General features: G+C 41.5%; 1 protein-coding gene across 1 annotated transcript in view; it reads right to left on the minus strand.

Moving 5' to 3' along the window:
* Positions 1-19,968, minus strand: part of LOC122542423 (fibrillin-1-like) — a 610,102-nt gene extending 590,134 nt beyond the window's left edge. Inside the window, exons 1-3 of the mRNA XM_087981979.1 lie at positions 19,391-19,968; positions 13,306-13,388; positions 13,029-13,127 (exon numbers count right to left, since the gene is read on the minus strand). Coding sequence (XP_087838105.1) covers positions 13,029-13,127; positions 13,306-13,388; positions 19,391-19,575 — 367 coding nt within the window. The 5' untranslated portion in view covers positions 19,576-19,968. The remainder of the gene's footprint in view (positions 1-13,028; positions 13,128-13,305; positions 13,389-19,390) is intronic.
* Positions 19,969-21,889: the final 1,921 nt, after the last annotated feature.

Below are 21,889 nucleotides of genomic sequence, written 5' to 3' on the forward strand. Positions count from 1 at the left end.
GACACAGAAACTGAACCTCGAAGTTTCTGTAAAAAGCAAAACTGGAACTGAATATAAAGCTGGTTGAAGCCACCAAGATATCTGAGCCAAGGAATAGGTAAGGCAGAAGTGGTACTGCAGATGCTGGGGTTAGTAACATTTAAATACTTTTGATGTGAATTTATTTCAGTTGCACAGGATAATTGAAAGACTGTGACCGGTCAGCTCAAACAGTAACGCTCATTAAGTATTCAAATCCCAGCTGGCTAGCAGCGCTGTGATATAAGACATTTTAAATCTTAACACAATAAATGCCAGTAACAAACTCAGCTAACCACTGCACAGTTAAACAAAGCAAACTTACTCTCTTCCAGTACTCAAGGAAATATTCATTTACACAGTGTATAAGGGAATCTCAACCTACTTGGAAAGTTTTTGCTCCAGAATGCCCAAAAGAAATCTTCTGTAAATTAATTTCAGTACATCTCTTGAAAAGGAGCCTTTGGTAGTCTGATTCATTTAATATTCTTCATGTGATCAAGTGAAATGATAAATTCCTGATAAATTAATAGCAAATCTTCTGCTAGATTAATATCCTTGCAGCAGTACTACTTTAATTTCTAATTGATATGAAAATATTTAAAAATACAAAACTATTCATGTGTAAAAACAGATTTAGAAATAGGAATATAAATTTCATCAAGAGTCCAACCTTATGACTTGTTTATGGCCATAGAATTTCAGTTAAATGTACATCTGAAATATTGAAAGCAGTTTTGGTCCCCTTATTTCCTGAAGGGCTTATGCCCGAAACGTCGATTCTCCTGTTCCTTGGATGCTGCCTGACACATTTTCAGCTCTGACTTCCAGCATCTGCAGCCCTCACTTTCCCCCTTATTTAGGGAAAGGCATTATTTCATTGGAGGAAATTCAAAAAAGGTTCACTAGGACGATCCCTGGTATGGAGAGATTGTCTTATGAGCAAAGGTTGGGACTGTACTCATTAGAATTTAGAAGAACAAGACGAGATAGTCATGGAGCTCTAGAGATTGGAAACAAGCCCTTCAACCCAACTTGCCCATCCTTCCCCGTTTTCACAATTAAACTAGTCCAATTGCCTACTATAATCCACATCCTGATACATGTATCCTTGTTGATCTACCTGTCTAAATATTTTTTAGATATCAAAATTATACTTGCTTCCACAACAACCTCTGGCAGCCCATGCCAGACACTCTCCACTTGCTATGTGAAAGAGAGTTGCTCTTCTGCACTGTTTTATCTCTCTCTACTTTCATCTTAAACCCACTTCCTCTAGTTTGGGAAAAGCTATTGGCTATCTACCCAATCTGCGCTCGTGATTTTATAAACTTCTATAAAAGGTCACCCCTCAATCTCCTATGCTCCAGATAAAATCCAATCTCTCCTTATACTTCAAACCTTCCAGTCCAGGTAGTATCCTGCTAAATCTTTTCTACACTCTTCCAAGTTTAATGATATCCTTTCTACATTAGGGTGACAAGAACTGCATGCAGTATGTGGCCTTATCAGTGTCATGAACAGCTGAAACAAGGCATCCCAACTTTGATACTCAATATTCTTGACTGATGCAAGAAACCATGCTGAACCCCTTCACCACCATCTACCTGTGACTCTACTTTCAAGGTGACACAAACCTGTACTCCCACATCTTTGTTCTACAACGCTCCCCAGGTCCGTACCATTGACTGTGCAAGTCCTGGTTTAACCCACCAAAATGCAACACCTTGCATTTATCTAAATTAAACTCCATCTGCCAATCCTCAGCCTACTGACTCAATTGATCAATATTTCACTGCATTGCCAGATAACCTAGGTTCACTGACCAATATACCATGAACCTTGGTGTCATCTGCTAACTTACTAACCATACTTCCCAAATTCTCATTCGAATCATTTTATATAAAAAGTGAACAACAATGGACGCAGCATCGATCCCTGTGGTACACCACTGGTCACAGGCCTCCAGTCTGAATAACAACTCTCTACCACAACCTTCTGATCTCATTGAAACATATAGGATTCTTAGGAGGATAAATTCTTGACAGAATAAATCCGGAGAGGATGTCTCCTCTCTTGGAAGAGTCTAGAACAGGGCAGCCTTACAATTAAAGTGCCAATTTAAGACTGAGACAAGGAGGAATTAAGAGGGCTTAGTGTCTTTGGAACCCCGTTGTTGCAGTGAACTCTGGGAAGAACTGTGGGAAGATACATTCTTGATCAGTAGAGGAAGAGTTATTAGAAAAGTGAGTCACAAATGTTGGATCAGCCATGATCCTATTCAACAGTTCCTACTTAAGTAGTTATGGAAATGTTTTCTCCTGACCGAAGCATCCAATGGGCTTAATATCATTTGAGTTATGAATATTGTATCTCCTTCAAATCTGCTTGCCTTAACGTCAGCATTTATTGTTGAAAATATTTTATCTATCAGTCACATTCCATGATAAATTACTTACTCAAGAGTCAAGTTACATTGCAACACTACTACTACTCCTTACTGGAATCTATGTTTGTGCCACAGTATGCTCATGGGGTAGAAGCTCTACAGGGTACAGGTCAACAGATCACTATATGCCCCAAGACAATGGTGGCCTGGCATTTTGCACCACTGTAATCTAGTGTAGTTACACCCACATTGCTGCTGGGAACAGTGTTTCAGGATTTTAATCCTGCAACATTGCAAGTATCAGACAATACCACCTTAATCTAATACACCTGATGGCTTTTCTAAAATTTTCACTCAAGAATAGTTAATGATAATTTCAATGCAACAGAATGCTTCTGAAGAATAAGTTACATCTATTAATTTTCCTTGCCATCTGGTCACATGCATCCAATTCCATCATTTCACCCATCCACTTACATCGCAGGACAACAACCTTGCATGCTATTCCCCTCCTGACACTCTTCTCACCTTTGCAAGCCTGGTGGTTCTAGGTGATTGTAGGTAATGACTACAAATTCTCAATCATCATATATTTGGTAAAGCATAGCTTGATCAGAGACCGTCAGCATGGCTCTTGAGAGGGGCAGTCATGCGTCACAAGCCTCACTGAATTCGTTGAGGATGTGACAAAATGCATTGATGAAGGTAGAGCAGTAGATGTGGTGTACATGGAGTTTACACCTTGGTGTACAAGATATTTGATAAGGTTCCCCAGGGTAGGCTCATTCAAAAGTAAAGAGCTATAGGATACAAGGAAATTTGCTGCCTGGATTTAGAATTGGCTGGCCCATTGAAGAGGGTGTGGCAGTTGATAGCAAGTATTCAGCCTGGAGCTCAGTGACCAATGGTGTTCCACAGAAACCTGTTCTGAGAGCTCGGCTCTTTGTGATTTTTATAAATGACTTAGATGAGGGAGTGGAAGGACGGGTTAGTCAGTTTACCGATGACATGAAAGTTGGAGGAGTTGTGGATAGTGTGGAGGGTTGTTGTAGGTTGCAATAGGACATTGACAAGATGCAGAGCTGAGCTGAAAAGTGGCAGGTGGAGTTCAACCTGGAAAAGTGTGAAGTGATTAAATTTGGAAGGTTGAATTTGAATGCAGAATACAGGGTTAAAGGCAGGATTCTTGGCAGTGTGGAGGAACATAGGAATCCTGGGGGTCCATATCCATAGATCAGTCGAAGTTATCACCTAAATTGATAGGAATGTTAAAGGAGGAATATGGTGTGCTGGCTTTCATTAGCAGGGGCTTCAGTTTAAGAGCCACAAGGTTATGCCGCAACTCCATAAAGCCCTGGTTAGACCACACTTGGAGTATTGTGTTCAGTTCTGGTTGCCTCATTATAGGAAAGATGTGGAAGCTTTAGAGAGGGTGCAAAGGAGATCTACCAGCATACTGCCTGGAATGGAGGGCATGTCTTATGAAGAAAGGTTAGGTAGCTAGTGTTTTTCTCATTGAAGCGAAGGAGGATGAGAAGTGACATTGGTAGAGGTGTACAAGATGATGAGAGACATAGATAGAGTGGATAGCCAGAGACTTTTTTCCCCAAGGCAGAAAGGGCTATTATGAGGGGGCATAATTTTAAGGTGATTGGAGGAAGATTTAGGGAAGATGTCAGAGGGAGGTTCTTTACTCACGAGTGGTGGGTACGTGGAATGGACTGCCAGCAGTGGTAGTAGGCTCAGATACATTAGGGACATTTAAGCAAACTCTTGATTAGGCACATGGATGATTGTAAAATGTAAGGTAGTTTGATTTTAGGAGGAGGATAAAAGGTCAGGACAACATTGAGGGCCGAAGGGCCTTTACTGTGCTATGTTCTATGTATTAACATAGCCAGAAATAGATATGGGAAAAGACAGATTCTGGTAATTCTCAGCAATCACTATTTATATAAATAAAATCTTCATAACTGTTAAGGAGAATCCAGATTGCTAACAAAAATATGCAGAACACATCTTTTAGGTGGCCAACCTTTAGTGCCACATGTGCACCACACCTCCAGTCCTCCAAGAATCCCACATGCTTCTTCATGCACCACAGCCTTATCAAATTAGAACACAACAGAAGAACTAGGAGCAAGAGTAGGCAATTCAACCCTTAAGTCTGCTCTGCCATTCAAAACGGTCATGGCTGATCTCAACTGATTAAAATTCACATTCCTGCCCATCTTCAATTCATTACTATTTAATAATCTGACCAATTTCTCAAATTTAAATAATCCTTTAGCATTCACCACATGCTGAGGCAGTGATTAAACAGATTCACAATGAGAAGCAGTTTCTCATATTTAATTTAAATTTTCTCATTCTTATCCAAAAGCTGTGACCTCACTCTAGTCTGCCCCACAAACATTATTTCTGCATCTGCACGGTCAATCATCTTTAGCAAATCTAGCTCAATCACATCTCCATTTATTCTTCTAAACTCCAAAATATAGGCCTAACCTACTCAAACTCAGACAAATCACTCATCTTTGCAATCAAGTAAATGACCTCTGAACTGCCTTCAAATACAACTACATCCTCCTTCAAAGACTACCAAAACTTTATGCAATATTCCAGGTGTGGTCTTACTAATGCTTTGTACAGTTGCAGCTGTACTACACTCCATAGTTTTACACTCTATTCCTCCAGTAATAAATGCCAAAACCTATTTGCCTTCCTTATTACCTGCATACTTGTTTTCTGTGATGCATGATACCCTGAACCCTCTGCACCAAAGCATTATGAAGTTTCTCTCCATTTAGATAATAATTACCTTTTTACTCATCTGACAAAAATCAATAATCTCACACCTACAAAAGGTTAAACCCTATCTGCCAAATTTTGGCTCATTTGCCTAGCCTATCCATTTACGATTGTTACAATTTACTTTCCCATCTATTTTACTGGTCATCTGCAAATCTGACTGGGGTAGCTTCTATCTCTGCATTAAAGTCATTAATATAGATTGTAAGCTTTTGGGGCACCAAGCAACAAACCCTCAGGTGACCTGCCAACTAGGAAAAGGGCTCTATGTCCCAACACTCTGCTTTGTTGGTTAGCCAATCCTCTAGCCCTGCTAATAAATTACCTTAACCTCACATGATCTACCTGGTATGGCACATGACCAATGTGTTCTGGACGTCCAGATATACTACATATACTGGAACCCCAATATCTACTTGCTTGTTAGTCTTCAAAGAATCAATGAATTCATACACTGTGGAAGCCAGACCCACCCAATCCCTGTAACCCCACATTTCCCATGCAAATCCACCGAAACTACACACCATTGAACACGATAGGAAACTTAGCATGGCCAATCCACCTAACATGCACATCTTTGGACAGTGGGAGGAGACCAGAGCACCCAGAGAAAACCCCCATAGACATGGGGAGATGTGCGAACTCCATATACAGTTGCCTGAGGCTGGAGTCGAACCCAGGTACCAGGCACTGTGAGGCAGCAGTGTACTACTGTTTTTTTGGATTAGTGGTGCTGGAAGAGCACAGCAATTCAGGCAGCATCCGAGGAGCAGCAAAATTGACATTTCAGGCAAAAGCCCTTCATCAGGAATAAAGGCAGAGAGCCTGAAGTGAGGAGAGATAAGCTAGAGGAGGGTGGGGGTGGGAAGAAAGTAGCATGGAGTACAATAGGTGAGTGGGGGAGGGGATGAAGGTGATAGGTCAGGGAGGAGGGTGGAGTGGAAAGGTGGAAAAGAAGTTAGGCAGGTAGGACAAATCATGGGGACAGTGCTGAGCTGCAAGTTTGGAACTAGGGTGAGGTGGGGGAAGGGGAAATGAGGAAACTGTTGAAGTCCACATTGATGCCCTGGGGTTGAAGTGTTCCGAGGTGGAAGATGAGGCGTTCTTCCTCCAGGTGTCTGGTGGTGAGGGAGCGGCAGTGAAGGAGGCCCAGGACCTCCATGTCCTCGGCAGAGTGGGAGGGGGAGTTGAAATGTTGGGCCACAAGGTGGTGTGGTTGATTGGTGCGGGTGTCCCGGAGATGTTCCCTAAAGCGCTCTGCTAGGAGGTGTCCAGTCTCCCCAATGTAGAGGAGACCGCATCGGGAGCAACAGATGCAATAAATGATATTAGTGGATGTGCAGGTAAAACTTTGATGGATGTGGAAGGCTCCTTTAGGGCCTTGGATGGAGGTGAGGGAGGAGGTGTGGGTGCAGGTTTTGCAGTTCCTGCGATGGCAGGGGAAGGTGCCAGGATTGGAGGGTGGGTTGTAGGGGGGCGTGGACCTGATCAGGTAGTCACGGAGGGAACGGTCTTTGCAGAAGGCGGAAAGGGGTGAGGAGGGAAATATATCCCTGGTGGTGGTCTTTTTGGAGGTGGCGGAAATGTCGGCGGATGATTTGGTTTATCCGAAGGTTGGTAGGGTGGAAGGCGAGCACCAGGGGCGTTCTGTCCTTATTACGGTTGGAGGGGTGGGGTCAGAGGACGGAGGTGTGGGATGTGGACGAGATGCGTTGGAGGGCATCTTTAACCATGTGGGAAGGGAAATTGCAGTCTCTAGAGGAGGCGGCCATCTGGTGTGTTCTGTGGTGGAACTGGTCCTCCTGGGAGCAGATACGGCCGAGGCGGAGGAATTGGGAATATGGGATGGCATTTTTGCAAGAGGTAGGGTGGGAAGAGGTGTAATCCACGTAGCTGTGGAAGTTGGTGGGTTTGTAAAAAATGTCAGTGTCAAGTTGGTCATCATTAATGGAGATGGAGAGGTCCAGGAAGGGGAGGGAGGTGTCAGAGATGGTCCAGCTAAATTTAAGGTCAGGGTGGAATGTGTTGGTGAAGTTGATGAATTGCTCAACCTCCTCGCGGGAGCATGAGGTGGCGCCAATGCAATCATCAACGTAGCGGAGGAAGAGGTGGGGAGTGGTGCCGGTGTAATTACGGAAGATCAACTGCTCTACATAGCCAACAAAGAGACAGGCAAAGCTGGGGCCCATACGTGTGCCCATGGCTACCCCTTTGGTCTGGAGGAAGTGGTAGGATTCGAAGGAGAAATTGTTAAGGGTGAGGACCAGTCCGGCCAAAGGAATGAGTGTGTCGGTGGAAGGGTACTGTTGGGGATGTGGGGAGAGGAAAAAAACAGAGGGCTTGGAGTCCCTGGGCATGGCGGATGGAGGTGTAGAGGGATTGGATATCCATGGTGAAGATGAGGCGTTGTGGGCCGGGGAAACGGAAGTCTCGGAGGAGGTGGAGGGCGTGAGTGGTGTTTTGAATGTACGTGGGGAGTTCCTGGACTAGGGGGGATAGGACAGTGTCGAGGTAGGTAGAGATAAGTTCAGTGGGGCAGGAGCATGCTGAGACAATGGGTCGGCCAGGGTGGTCAGGCTTGTGGATCTTGGGAAGACGGTAGAACCGGGCAGTGCGGGGTTCCCGAGCCCTAACTCGAGGTTTTAAAGAACAAAGAAAATTACAGCACAAGAACAGGCCCTTCAACCCTCCAAGCCATCACCGATCCAGATCCTTTATCTCAACCTGTCGCCTATTTTCCAAGGATCTGTATCCCTCTGCTCCCTGCCCATTCATGTATACGTCTAGATACATCTTAAATGACACTATCGTGCCTGCCTCTACCACCTCCACTGACAATGCATTCCAGGCACCCACCATCCACTCTGTAAAGAACTTTCCATGTATATTTCCCTTAAACTTTTCCCCTCTGACCTTGAACTCATGACCCCTAGTAATTGAGTCCCCCACTCTGGAGAAGATGCTTTTTGCTAACCACCCTGTTGACATCTCATGATTTTGTAAACCTCAATCAGGTCCTCCCTCAAACTCAGTCTTTCTAATGAAAATAATCCTAATCTAATCCCAACCTCTCTTCTCAGCTGACACCCTGCAGACCAGGCAACATCCTTGTGAACATCCTCTGTACCCTCGCCAAAGCACCCACATTCTTTTGGTAATGTGGCGACCAGAACTGTACGCAGTGTTCCAAATGTGACCGAACCAAAGTCCTATACAACTGTACCATGACCTGCTAATTCTTGTACTCAATACCCTGCCCGATGAAGGAAAGCATGCCGTATGTCTTCTTGATTAATGATTAAGGATGATCAGCCATGATCATAATGAATGGTGGTGCAGGCTCGAAGGGCAGAATGTCCTACTCCTGCATCTATTGTCTATTTCCAAACTTGTGCTTCCTGCAACCATGTCGCAGTAATCACCAATAAATCATACCCATTCATTTCTACTTGCACTGTTAAATTATTTGGAATACAATTAGAGTTAAATTTCTTCTATTATTAAATTTTCCTACACTTATGACTACAAGACTCACTCCTTAAGATGACTAAACAAAGCAGTTCAGTTAAAATATAATACTATTATAGACTGAAGATTTATTTTTCTTTCAGATCCAAATGCTCACTAGGAATTGGAAGTTACTCCATGTCACTTCAAAAGGAGAAGCGTAACATCAATGTTCATTTGTATACCATCTTTCAAAATAGTAAAATGGCTCCAAGTCTTCAAAAAGTGTTGTCAACAACCATACGTTACTCAGTATAAATCTTATAACGAGCTAATAGGATAGTACTTCATCCAAGTAAAAAGAACTCAACAAATAGTGATTGTGAATAAAATCTGAAGGGATGTAAAGCACTGGGAAGTCATATGGTCACACAGCACAATGGTATGTCAGTGTACATCCCCACAAGGTGAGGCTTGTAAATTCAGCCCAGAATTACACATCATCTGGATCTCACCATAAACCAAAAGGAAGCAAGTCAAAACTCAAGCACTTCCCCATGAAATTAGAGGGAATTAGAAGGAAAAGGACTCAAGTGGCATCCTTAAGTATTGATTAGCTTAACTTTTAGGTTAATGCACAAAAGATTGTAGAAAACAAGAAATAATTCACAAAAGCAAGAGCTCGATAGAAAACAACATTAAGAAAAATGAAAAAGGACAACTATACTGCTCCTTGAATGTGATCTGCCATGCAGTATAATCACATCTGATCTTTTGCCTTAGCTTCACTTTACTGCCTACATCCAGATCTGATGCTCCCTCGAGACATCAGAAGTCTGTATCTCAGTGGTTCACCACCTTGAGGACAACAAATTCTGGACTTAATATCCAAATTTTTAAAAAAAATTTCAACAATTGAGAATCCACAAACCTTTGAAACAGAACCTCCAAGATTCATAATCTGACTGAAGGATTTTTTGTTTATTACTAAAAGGATCCTTTATCTTAAGATTGCCTTCCCACATGCTAGATTCTCCAGACAGGGAAACAACCTGATTATCTACCATGATAAGCCTCTTCAGAATTTTGTATGTTTCAATAAGGTCACCTCTAATTTTCCTAAACTTCAGAAATTAGAATCACAACTTACTTAGCCAATCATAGGATAACCATCTCCTCTAAGAAATAAATTGAATTGGCTTTCATCAGACAGGCTCCAAGATAAGCATATCCTTCCTTTGGTTTAGCAACCAAATTAGTACAATACTCCAAATGTAGTTTCAACAAACAATTATAACAAGGCTTCCTTATTTATTCTCCATTGCCTAGCAATAACATTCTTCCTAATTGCACACTTTACCTGCAAGCTAATTATGTTCCAACTACAATATACCCAAGACCCACTAAATATCAACATTTACAAGTTTCACAGATCATAAAAAATTCTTTTACATTTTCAATAAAAAAAGTTACCTCACACTTCCCCATGTTATACTATATCTATCACCTTGTTAACAAAGAAACCAGGAGCACAAGTCAGTCATTTGGCCCTGTGAGTCTGCTCCATCATTCAATATGATCATGGCTAATCCTCTCTCAATTCTATATGCCCACATTCTACTGGACTTGAAACATTAACTTTCTCTACACAGATGCTGACAGACCAAATGTTGTGATGGAGCTTTGAAACTCACCATGGCAAATGAAGAAATCTGAATAAAAATATGGACTTAAAAGCTGGTCTTTCGATAACAATGTAACTACTGAAACTTGCTGTAAAAACCTCCATCTGATTCACTAATATCCTTTAACAAAGGAAATTTGCTGTCTTTACTTGGTCTGATCTACAAGCAACTCTGGATCTACAGCAATGTGGTTGACTTTCAGCTGGTCTCTGAAATGGCGCAATAAGCCACTCAGGTAAAGTATAATTAGGGATGGGCAATCAATGCTAGCCTCACCCATAAAATTCAGATCTCCTGACAAAATAAAAAGAATATAAACTGTCTTGTAATGTCTTCCTAATTGTTTGCTGCACCTACCTTCTACGTTTATTGACTGGCTTAACAAAGACATCTAATATATTACCATTTAAGTAATATGCTGCCTTTTAATTTTCCTCAATGAAGTGTATAAACTTTAACCATGTTATACTGCATCTGTTTGCCCAAACACAACTTGTCTAGATCACACCCAAAGCGGCTTCCTATCTTTCTGTGAAGTCTATTAAAAATCTTACACCACTTTCATTGGTTCTTCCTTACCTATTCGCAAATTACATTCTCGAAGTACTGAAGTCGATTAATTAAGCATGGCTTCCCTTTCATAAAGTAGACAAGCAGGAAGCTGGAAGAACACAGCAAGTCAGGCAGCCTCAGGAAGTCACCAATGGGAGGAGGTTACCACCCTTGGCCTCCACCATTGCCACAACAAACCACAGCACCTATTGGAGGAACAATACCTTATCTTCTGCCTGGGCACCCTAGAGCCCAAAAGACTCAACATCGAGTTCTCCAATTTCAAATAACCTCCCTCCCCAACCCCCAAATCCCTTCCCAGCCCCTCCCCCTCCCTTCCACTGCTCCCTACCACCAGCCGGATTCATTCTTCCCATTGACCAAGCAGGTTGTACCTTCCACCTGTCTTTGCCTAGCCCCACTTCACCACCCTGCCCCCGCCATCGCCTTTGTCTACAGCTCACCCCATACCCATCCCCAGTCTTGAAGGGTTACAATCGAAATGTCGACTTCTGCATCTCCTGATGCTGCCTGGCTTGCTGAGTTTTTCCAGCTTCCTACCTGTCTGCTTTGGATCCCAGCATCTACAGTTTTTTTTTGTCTCTTCCCTTTCATAAAGGCGTACTGACTTTACCTAACCAAAGTAATGCTTTCTAAATACTGTCATGACGCATTTTACATTATACTCTAGTACTTTCCCCATGACTGGTGTTAGGCTAACTGATCTGCAATTATGCTTTTCTCTCTCTTTTTCAATCAAAAGAAAGTGCAGTTACATTTGTAGCCCTCCAATCTATACAAACTGGTTCAGAGTTTTGGAATATGACCATCAATGCATCTAAGGTCACTTCCTTAAGCACACTGGGATGCAGATTATCAGACCTTGGTGATTTGTCAACCTTCCACACCATTCATTTTTTTAAAATGTTTAAATTGAAAATTATTTTACCCCCTCCCCTCAACTCCTCCCTCACTAGACCCTTTATCCCCAAACATTTGAGAAATAATTTGCATTCTCTTTCATCAAAACAGAACCACTATATGAGTGCAATTCATTTTTATTTTCACCAATTCTGATCGTAAGGGACCTACACTTCCAGTAGTCTTTTCTCTTTACGTATTTAAAGGAGCGAGTTTTGAGAAGATTTGTAGCTCAAGTTGAGGTTCTGGATATAGGTTTGCTCACCGAGCTGGAAAGTTCGTTTCCAGATGTTCCGTCACCCTACTAGGTAACATTTTCAGTGGGCCTAAGGCAAAGCACTGCTGATAAGTCCTGCTTTCTATTTATAGGTTTGGGTTTCTTTGGATTAGTGGCGGTAAATGGGATCTAACTCGATGCGTTTGTTGATAGGTGTTCCAGTTGGAGTGCCATGCTTCTAGGAATTCTCGCGTGTGTCTTTGTTTGGCTTGTCCTAGAATGGATATATTGTCTGATTTGAAGTGGTGTCTTTCCCCATCCGTATGCAAGGACTTCACCACAGGAAATGGCATCGCCAACCCAAAGAAACCCAAACAAAGAAAGCAGGACCTATCAGTAGTGCTTCACCTGAGACCCACTGAAGATGTTACCTAGTAGGGTTACGAAACGTCTGGAAATGAACCTTCCAGCTCAGCAAGCAAGCCTACGCCCATATTTAAAGGAGCTAATATACTCCCTGCACGTTTATTCTCATACTCTATTTTACCCCTTCTGATCAAATTTTGTCCTATGCAAAATTCTAAACTGCCCCCAGACTTGTTGCTTTTTCTGGCAATTTTAGTATCCTGATTTCTTTTGTAGGCTATGGTTAAACCACCTATCCTACTTATTTTTGCAATTCATGCAAGGTTCTTTAAACATTAGCCATTGCATGTTCTCAGCAAACACTTTCAGTAATTATAACCTGTAAGCTTATACATCATAACCTTTGCTTCTTTTCTATTAAAGAGTCTTCCATTGATGCTCCCTATTAACCCCAGGTCAATGACCCCTTAGATTGCATATTAATCTAAATGTAGCATCTCAATTACCTTCTGGAAATTCAAGGATACTACATCTATAGGTTTCTCTTCAACCATACTAATTACATTCTCAAAATAAACTCTAATAAATAAATCACCTCATTAAAAAAATCAATTTCACTCACCTGATTTTGAACCACATGTTGGCGCTATCTGACCATTTGGGCATGTGCATATGTTTGGTCGTGAACAAAAGCCGTCACCACATGAGTTCCTGCAAATTGCTGAAATGAGGGAAAAGGTGCATTTAATCTCAATGCATTCTTAAATAACAAAAGACAAATATAGAAATGAAAGCTTTACAATATTTTCTCCTCCTTTAACACTCCCATCTTTATTAACTTGTTTGATTTCCAGCATTACTTCACAACTGTCACCCCAATTCCCATTTCTTTCACTTACGGACAATGCATTGGTTTCCACCAGGTAACGTTTTCCAACCCGGGCAGCAGTATGAATGGAACCGTGACCCACAAACATTTGGCCTAAAAAGGAGGATTCAATTAAATTTATTGAGATAAAAATGCTCTATGTTTTAACAAGATAAATGCTTCATCTTTATGTTTATATTAACACGTCTAGGCATAGTCAAAACGCAAGCGGTGCCACTCCTAATGCAACTCGTATTTTGCAACTGGATACAGTATTTTGCACATTTCTTTACGCAGTCCCCATGTTGCGAATGGGTTCCATTCTGAAGTCTGTTCACAAGTTGATTTGTGCGCAAGTTGGAACACAATGCAGGGCAATATGAAAGAGCTGTTTGTGAATGTTGTTGTTCATATGGCCTAAAACGGGCATTTTGTTAACATTAATTTCGCTGTAACGTAATTGATGAATTGGGGTGGGGGGGGGGCACTGTTTTTAAAGCATGAATTTTTAAAACGTGTTAGCTGTAATGGGATTACATCACCAGCACTTCAAGCGCTATTTCTAAAACGCAATTTTCCTATAATGCTTGGTTGTACAAGAATGCAAACATAGCATTGTAAAAGAAATACCTGCATATATTTTAAAAGCTAATTCAAGCAATGCCACATCTATATGAAAACTAGGTTTTCACAAGAATATCTTGGAAAATATCTGGAAATTGTTTATTATATGAATAACATTATATTCACAATGGCCCACTTTCTATCTGATGGCATATCCTTTACGAATCACAGAACATGTTCATAGTTCCAATGGCATGAATAAATGGATCATCTAGAGGTCACTGCATTTATGTGCTATGTACATACATAAATATAAAGTACAATTGTTTCAGGAAAATTAACGCACCCCCTAAGCTTCAAAACATGAAGGAAACTACAAAATCCAACTCAACTGTAAATTTCTATTTCTGACCAGACTCTTAAATAGTATGCTAGGCAGTGCTGTTGGCTTAAAACTACTTGGAGGATTAAAGGAAAACTGTATAATGTAAATAAAGAGTTTTCCAAAAGAAAGCTGAATACAGACGGATAACTACTATTGAAATGAATTTCAGAGCAAAAGCACAAGTCCTAAAAATTTGCCTTTTTCATTAAGACTAATTAATAGTCACATAACCAGTGAGTTAGAGATGCTAGTGTTGGACTGGGGTGTACAAAGTTAAAAATCACAACACCAGATTATAGTCCAACAGGTTCAACTGGAAGCACTACAATTGTGTACTCCACAACCACCTGATGAAGGAGCAGTGCTCCGAAAGCTAGTTCTTCCAATTAAACTTGTTGGACTATAATCTGGTGTTGTGTGATTTTTAACTTTAAAACCAGTGAGATTATTCTAATAAATTATGTGGAAGGTGCAATATTCAATAATTTCAAGATGAAAAACATAAATGTATCTGTTATTGTTTTTAGGCAGGATCTAATAGCAAGGAATGTCATGAGAGTTGTACTAAATAGATAAATGAAACAAAAAGTGGAAGATTTCCAGTTGTGGTGCAATGGTAGCACCCATACCTCTGAGCCAGAAGATCTGAGTTCAAGTGCTATGTGCTCCTGAGGTACGTAATAAAATGTCTAGACAGCTTGATTAAAAATATCTGGAAGATACCTAGACTCCAGTATTGGGACTGACTTCAGACTGGACATTAAAAGTAATCAAAGGAAATCAGTTAATGGAGGGAGAATATTTTTAAAGTTTGCAATTTGGACAGTCTGCAAATTTATAGCTATTACTAATGACTGCACTATTAATATTGCACAGTGAGAAACCAAATGGATTTAAAAATAAAGTTATATTCCTCAAATACATTGAACATTTAAGAATTATTTTCAAAACATTTGTGCATCAGTCATAGCTCAGTTGAAAGCACACTTGCTCAAGTCCTCATGTCCTGGGTTCAAGACCCATCCCAAGACTTGAGCACAAAAATAAAGTCTGGCATTCTGATGCAGAACTGAGGAAGTACATATTGTCAGCAATGCCATCTTTTAAGTGGGATATTTTAAAAAAAATCACTGAAACCCTACAGTGTGGAAGCAGGCTATTCAGCCCATCAAGTCCACACCAATCCTCCAAAAAGCATCCCACTCATAATCCCACGCACCACCCCCGCCACCTTCTCCTGTAACCCCATACTTACCAATCCACTTAACCTGCACATCTTTGTACTGTGGGAGGAAACCGCAGCACCCAGAGGAAATCCACAGCGATATGGGGAAACGTACAAACTCAACAGAGTTGCCCGAGAGTGGAATTGAACCTGGGTCCCTGGCACTGTTAGGCAACTGTGCTAACCACTGAGCCACCATGCTGCCCTGCCCATGTCCCATTTGCCTATGCAGAAGGACAATAAAAAAGAAGCCATGACACTATTTCAAAAGTAGGGAAGTTATCCCAAAGTCCTGACTAATATCAAATCCTTAATCAACACTACCAAAACAGATAATCTTGTTCATACCATTTTAAATGGTGGCTGTTTGCTGTGCACAACTTGGCTGCCATTTTTCTGACAATAGTGAACTCACTTCAAAAGTAATTTGATACCACGAAAATCACAGCATAATACTAAGTTTAAGTAGCGGTCAGCTGTGCCATCAGATTGTGCATTTGGGAAGTCATAGGCCCAGCTCAGAGTGGAAAATTCCTCCTTTTTTGCCAGTTTGGATCTGTTGGGAGAACTCTTTCTCATGATGGCGGTGAAGGCATATTCCACTCAAAGGCTCAGGCAGTACTGGTTGTTCCAATGCCACCCAATCATGTGGATGTATTTGTAGAGGATGCTTAACATAGTGCCCTCACCAACATTATTCCAGTCATGTTTCACTTTCTGAATGTTAAAAACTAAAGTAAATACTGCCTGCTACATTTGCACATACGTTAAAGATTGTTGCTCCAGAAAGTAATTAATTGGTTGTGAAGTGAACTGGCATATTAGAGTCAAAGTCATACAGCACAGAAACAGACCCTTCAGTCCAACTTATTCATACTGACCAGGTATTCCAAATTCAATTAGACCCATTTGCCACATATCCTTTTAAACCTTTCATATTCATGTACCTGCCAGACGTCTCAAAATGTTGTAAATGTACCCACCTCCACCACTTCTGGCAGCCCATTTCCTCTGGAAAAACTTGCTCCTCAGGTCCTTTCTAAATCTTTCCCAGCTCACATTAAACCTATGTCATCTCACTTTGGACTCTCCTATCCTTGGGAAAAGGCCTTGCCTACTCACCTTGTCTATGTCCCTAATGATTTTATAAGTGTCAAAAAAGTCACCTATCCAAGGACTTTCCAAGGAAAAGGATTCAGTCTATCCAGCCTCTCTTTACAACTTAAACCTTCCAGTCCCAGCAACATCCTTGTAAACTTTTTCAGCACCTTTAGTTTAACATTCTTCCTACAAGAGGGTGACCAGAATTGTGTGCAGCATTCCAAAAGTGGCCTCACCAACGTCCTGTATGGCCTCAGCATGACGTTCTAGCTCCTATATTCAATGCACTGACCAATGAAGCAAAGTGCGCCAAACATAATCACCACCCTATCTACCTGTGACACCACCTTTAAGGTACTATGAACCTGCACCCCTAGATCTGTTCTATAACATTCCCAAGGGGCTTACCAAGTCCAACTGTCCAAGTCCTATTCTGGTCTGCCTTATCACAACGCAACATTTATCGAAATTAAGCTCCATATTTGGGCCATCTAACCAAGATTTATTGGTACCTCATTCTGGTCACCCTGCTTTAGGAAGAATGTTGTTAAATTAGAAAGGGTGCAGAAAAAAAATTACAAGGATGTTACTGGGAATGGAGGGTTTAAATTATAAAGAGAGACTAGATATGCTGGGATTTCTTTTCCCCCGGAGCATCAGAGGCTATAATCACCAATTTTGGTGTTATCCACAAACTTACTAACCGTACCTCATTTAATCTCATCCAAATTGTTGATAAAAATGACTTGCATTTATCCTTGAAGGCAAGCTTTTATTGAAACAGATCTTTGACACAAAAAGGTCCTTCAGCCACCCACATCTGCAATGATCAAAATCAACCTAACTACTCTAATCCTATTTTCAAGCACTTAGTTTTGTATGTTTTAGCATCGTAAGTGCAAATCTCAAAGTATTTCTGAAATGTTTGAGGCTTCTGCCTCAACCACCCTCACAGGCAATGAGTTCTAGATATCCACCACTCTCTGGGCGTAAGGTGTTTCCTCCAAACTTTAAACCTGGTCACTGATCCCTCAGTCATGGGAAAATGTTTTTTTTGCCCCTGTTTACCCTATCTATGCTCTTAGTTTTAAACATATCAATTGCCTCTACTCCAAGGGAAACTGCTACCAGTCTGTCCAATCTCTGTTCGTAAACTCTCCAGCCAAGCAACTTGGTAAATCCCCTCTGTGCCCTCTCCAGTGATATCACATACCTCCTGTAATGTGGATTCCAAAGAGTATTTAGAATTATAGAATTGCTGAAAACACACTATTTGACCATTGCCATTTCATCGAAAGAGCTCTCAATTTAAAATCCATCGCGTAGCCCCACACTACATCCCTTTTGAAAAAATGTCACACTGAATGGCGAATTAAAGGCGGCATGTTTCCCTCCTGTTTTCTCCAAATACAGTGAGAGTTTCAAACCTTTAAAAGATTTAGTAGCGGATACATTACAAGTCGCAAATTTTGCGCTATAAGGGAGGGATCTGTATTTTGAGAAGAACTTTTAATCCAGTTGCCGTTTCAATACGGAAAAAAGTTGGAAGCCTTGGCAAAAACCCTCCCCGGAAAGTTCTAAAAAAAAAAGTCCTCATACGCGATCAAAAATTGTACGAAAAAGGGAAATATTACCAGAGGCTGTTGTGCTCCAACAAGGGGTTTCCTTTCGAATCCCTGATCGTAAAGTGATCTTTAGGTAACCATTATTCATTTATCTCAAATTCTCTGCCTACTCTTGCCTCGTTAGGTTTCCAATTGCGCTTGTTTTCATTTCAATACCTGGCCCGAAGATGGAACTAACTTGGGTATTCGCAGAGTCTCGTCTCGTTACATCTACTAACTGCACTCGTAAAACTGAGTGCAAGACATTTCGGACACAGCGAATAATCGATCAATAAAAGCACTTGCATATTCCCTGTATCCCTTTAAAAATTACAGTCATCAGAATAATCAGCTAAGATTCAAACACCCCCACCCCCCAATCTCATCTTGGCACTTTAATATACATGTTAATGCTGTGGTTAGAAACAGCAATCTTTCCAACAAGCAACAAAATAGCCGATAACTTTGCCAGTTTAAAAAAAGCTGTGAGAACAGTTCGATTCCGACCCATCTCGTCCCTGGAACGAGGAAGAGTGGGAGAGAAGTTCAGCAAAATCATCTTTAAACATTAGTAAAAATAAAGTTTCACGTCTTGCTTAGAATATCGAACTTCAGCACTCTGGGACACAGAATTGTACATTCAAAAATGCAAACAAGTTCCAGATGGAAAGGAGCGCAATGCTATCAGAGTAATTCACAGCATCTGCTAAAGGGTTAATGTTTTTCAGAGAAATCAGAGGTACAGACGGGGGGCTCTTTTCTCTCTGTACCTACACGTCCCTGCAACTTCACATCCAGGAATTTGAGAGCTGTTTCGGGAGGGGACGAACAGAGAAGCCTACATATACTGAGGTGGAAATGCAATCGTGAACTAAAATTCAGTATTTACAAAAAAGTATTTACTTTGGCGGAAAAAAAAGCCCATTGGCAATAACCACTTCCAGCAAAGCATTACACGGATTTCCAAACAGAAAAATATTAATGTAACATACTCGCCAAGTCCGCCTTTTTAAAATAAAAATCGTGTTTTTAATTAAAAAGTCTGCCTTGACGTCCGATTTACATTTAACTGCAGAAACCCGGGGCTTGATTAAACAGAATAACTATCTCATCATTAGCTTAAATTGAATCATTGACTTTAGATTTTTTTTTGCAAGGTGTGGACCGACTAGATTATGCAAAATAAGACGAAATATTTGCAGATAAAATAAATCCCATGAGTAACGGTAACATTTACCCTTTCAGTACGTCCTGGCTTGATCCGCCTCGTCGTCTTAACCTATTTGCAGTCTTCTGGTTGCTGTTGTTATTATATTTATCAGCATTGGGATTCTGCTGCGCCGCACCTACGCCTGTCTGCACCGCAACAGATAAGAAAGTTGTAAATCCCACGGAAAGTTTCAGCAGCCACCGTATCCACATAGTGTAGCCGGGGCTGGACTCCCTCCCGTCTCAGCCAAATACTCGGTGCTCCAAGGCAGACAGGAGATAGAGAAGTTGGTGGCAGGGGGGGAGGTGGGGGCGCAAACACAGGACACAATTGCAGTGGCACCTCTCAATTTCGAGAGGCAAGCCAAAAAAATTAAATCTCTTCAAAAGAAAAAGAAAACTGGGGAGCGTTGGAGATGAAGATAAAAAAGAAATCCAAGTTCAGACTTTTAGTTGAGATCCAGTTGAACGGCAGAGAGGGGGGAAAGACATACCGAGTGGACTTTTATATTTAAAAAACTAATGTATATTTTTCTCTTATATAAATATATAGATATAAGTCTTGGCCCCCGAGCTTGCCGCAGCCACTCGCCTGCATGTAGTTGGTGCCGTGCGAGACTGGGCTGTGTAACAGCTCACGCCGCAGCCGTTCACTGTTCGCTCCTTCCCTCCAACCGTCACCCGCCGCGCACCGCCTCCTCGCTCGCTCCCTCCCCACCCCCCGGCGACAGCACGCGCTGCTCTCGCGAGAGCACCAACGACTAACTGCTGCTCCGTGGCACGAGGAGCTGAGCTGTCGATGTCAGTGGCCGGCCGGAGAAGGTTCCAGAGGGATTTCCACACCGCAGCGTCGGATCTAAGGGTAGTGGAGGAAACTTAAAACGTAAATCGTTTTTCGCAGCGTCTCGACATTGACTGCGCTTGGAGAGAGATGGTATTCACGAGCCGGATCCGATGTTGTTCCTTTGACACCGCCTGTTGCCCCAGACAGCGTGACGACTTGAAGCCGGGCAACGCCATAGCAATTTAACACTCGCATTGACCGGTCGCTCTCGACAGTCATCCAGCACGGAAACAGACCTTCGGTCCAACCAGTCCACATGGAACATAGTCCTAAGATAAACTAGTCCTTCCTGCCTGCTCCAGGCCCAGATCCCTCCAAATCTTTTCTATTCATGTACTCATCTAAGTGTCTTTTAAACATCGCAACCGTGCCTGCATTCACCACTTCCTCAGGAAGTTAAACACCCTTTATGATTTTTTAAAACCGCTCCTCTCACCTTAAATTTATGTATCCTAGTCTTGAAATCTTCCATCCGAGGGAGAAGAAACCTACCATAAACCCTATCTACACCTCTCATAATTTTATAAATTTCTGTAAGGTCACCTGTGAACTTCCTACACTCCGATGTGAAAAAGTCCCTGCCTTTCTTTATAACTGAAACCCAGCAATATCCTGAAAATATCTTCTGAACCTTCTCTATCTTAATAATATTCATGGAATAACAGGGTGACCAGAACTAAGAGATCTTACTAATGTCCTGTACAACTTCAACATGACTTTCCAATTTCTAAACTCAGGGCTGAGCAATGAAGGCAAGCCTTTATAAAAAGCCTTTTTAACCACCTTGTCTATGTTTAACACAAACTTCAAAGAATTATGTACCTGAACCTCTGTTTTGCACCACTACCCAAAGCCCAACCAATTATTGTACAAATCCTGCCCCTGTCTGTTGTAGCAAAATGCAATACCTCACATTTATCCAAATTGTGTTCCATCTGCCACTTTTTCAGCCCATTGGTCCATTTAATCAAGATCCCTTTGTAACCTTAGAAAAACCTTCTTCGCTATCTACTATGCCACCAATTTGGTGTTGTCTGCAAATTTACTAACTATGCCTTTTATATTCTCATTCAAATCATTTATATAAATGACAAACAAAAGATGACTGAGAATCAATCCTAGTGCAACAGCTCTGGTGACAGGCTTCCAATCCAAAAAGCAACCTCCTACCACCACTGTTTGTCTCCTGCCGTTAAGCTAATTATTGTATCCAATTGGCAAGCTCATCCTGAATTTCATTTCACCTAACTTAGTCTACTATGTGGAACCTTGTCAAAGACTTTACCAAAGTCCAGGTAAACAATGTTTACTGCTCTGCCCTCAATCTTTTTGGTAACTTCCCAAAAAAAGTCAATCAAGTTTAAGCGACACGATCTTCCTCGCACAAAATAATGCTGACTGTCCCTAATCAATTTTGCCTCTCTAAATGCTATAGTTTAAAATCATCTCCAACAACCTGCCTATAACTGAAGTCCGACTCACAGATCTATAGTTGTATGTTTTCTCCATTTTAAACAAAGACACGTTAGCCAACCACTGGTCATCAGGCATCTCACCCATGGCAATGGATTGTGCAAATATTTCTGCAAGGTGCCCTTAAATTTCCTCCTTTACTTCCCACAGCATTCTGGGAAACATAAGTTTCATACACCTTTATGTTCTCTAACACCTCTAAATCTTCCT

This window comes from Chiloscyllium plagiosum, unplaced genomic scaffold (assembly GCF_037043375.1).
Source record: "Chiloscyllium plagiosum isolate Xiang-an unplaced genomic scaffold, Cpla_swu_hap1 HiC_scaffold_42, whole genome shotgun sequence".
NCBI lineage: Eukaryota > Metazoa > Chordata > Chondrichthyes > Orectolobiformes > Hemiscylliidae > Chiloscyllium > Chiloscyllium plagiosum.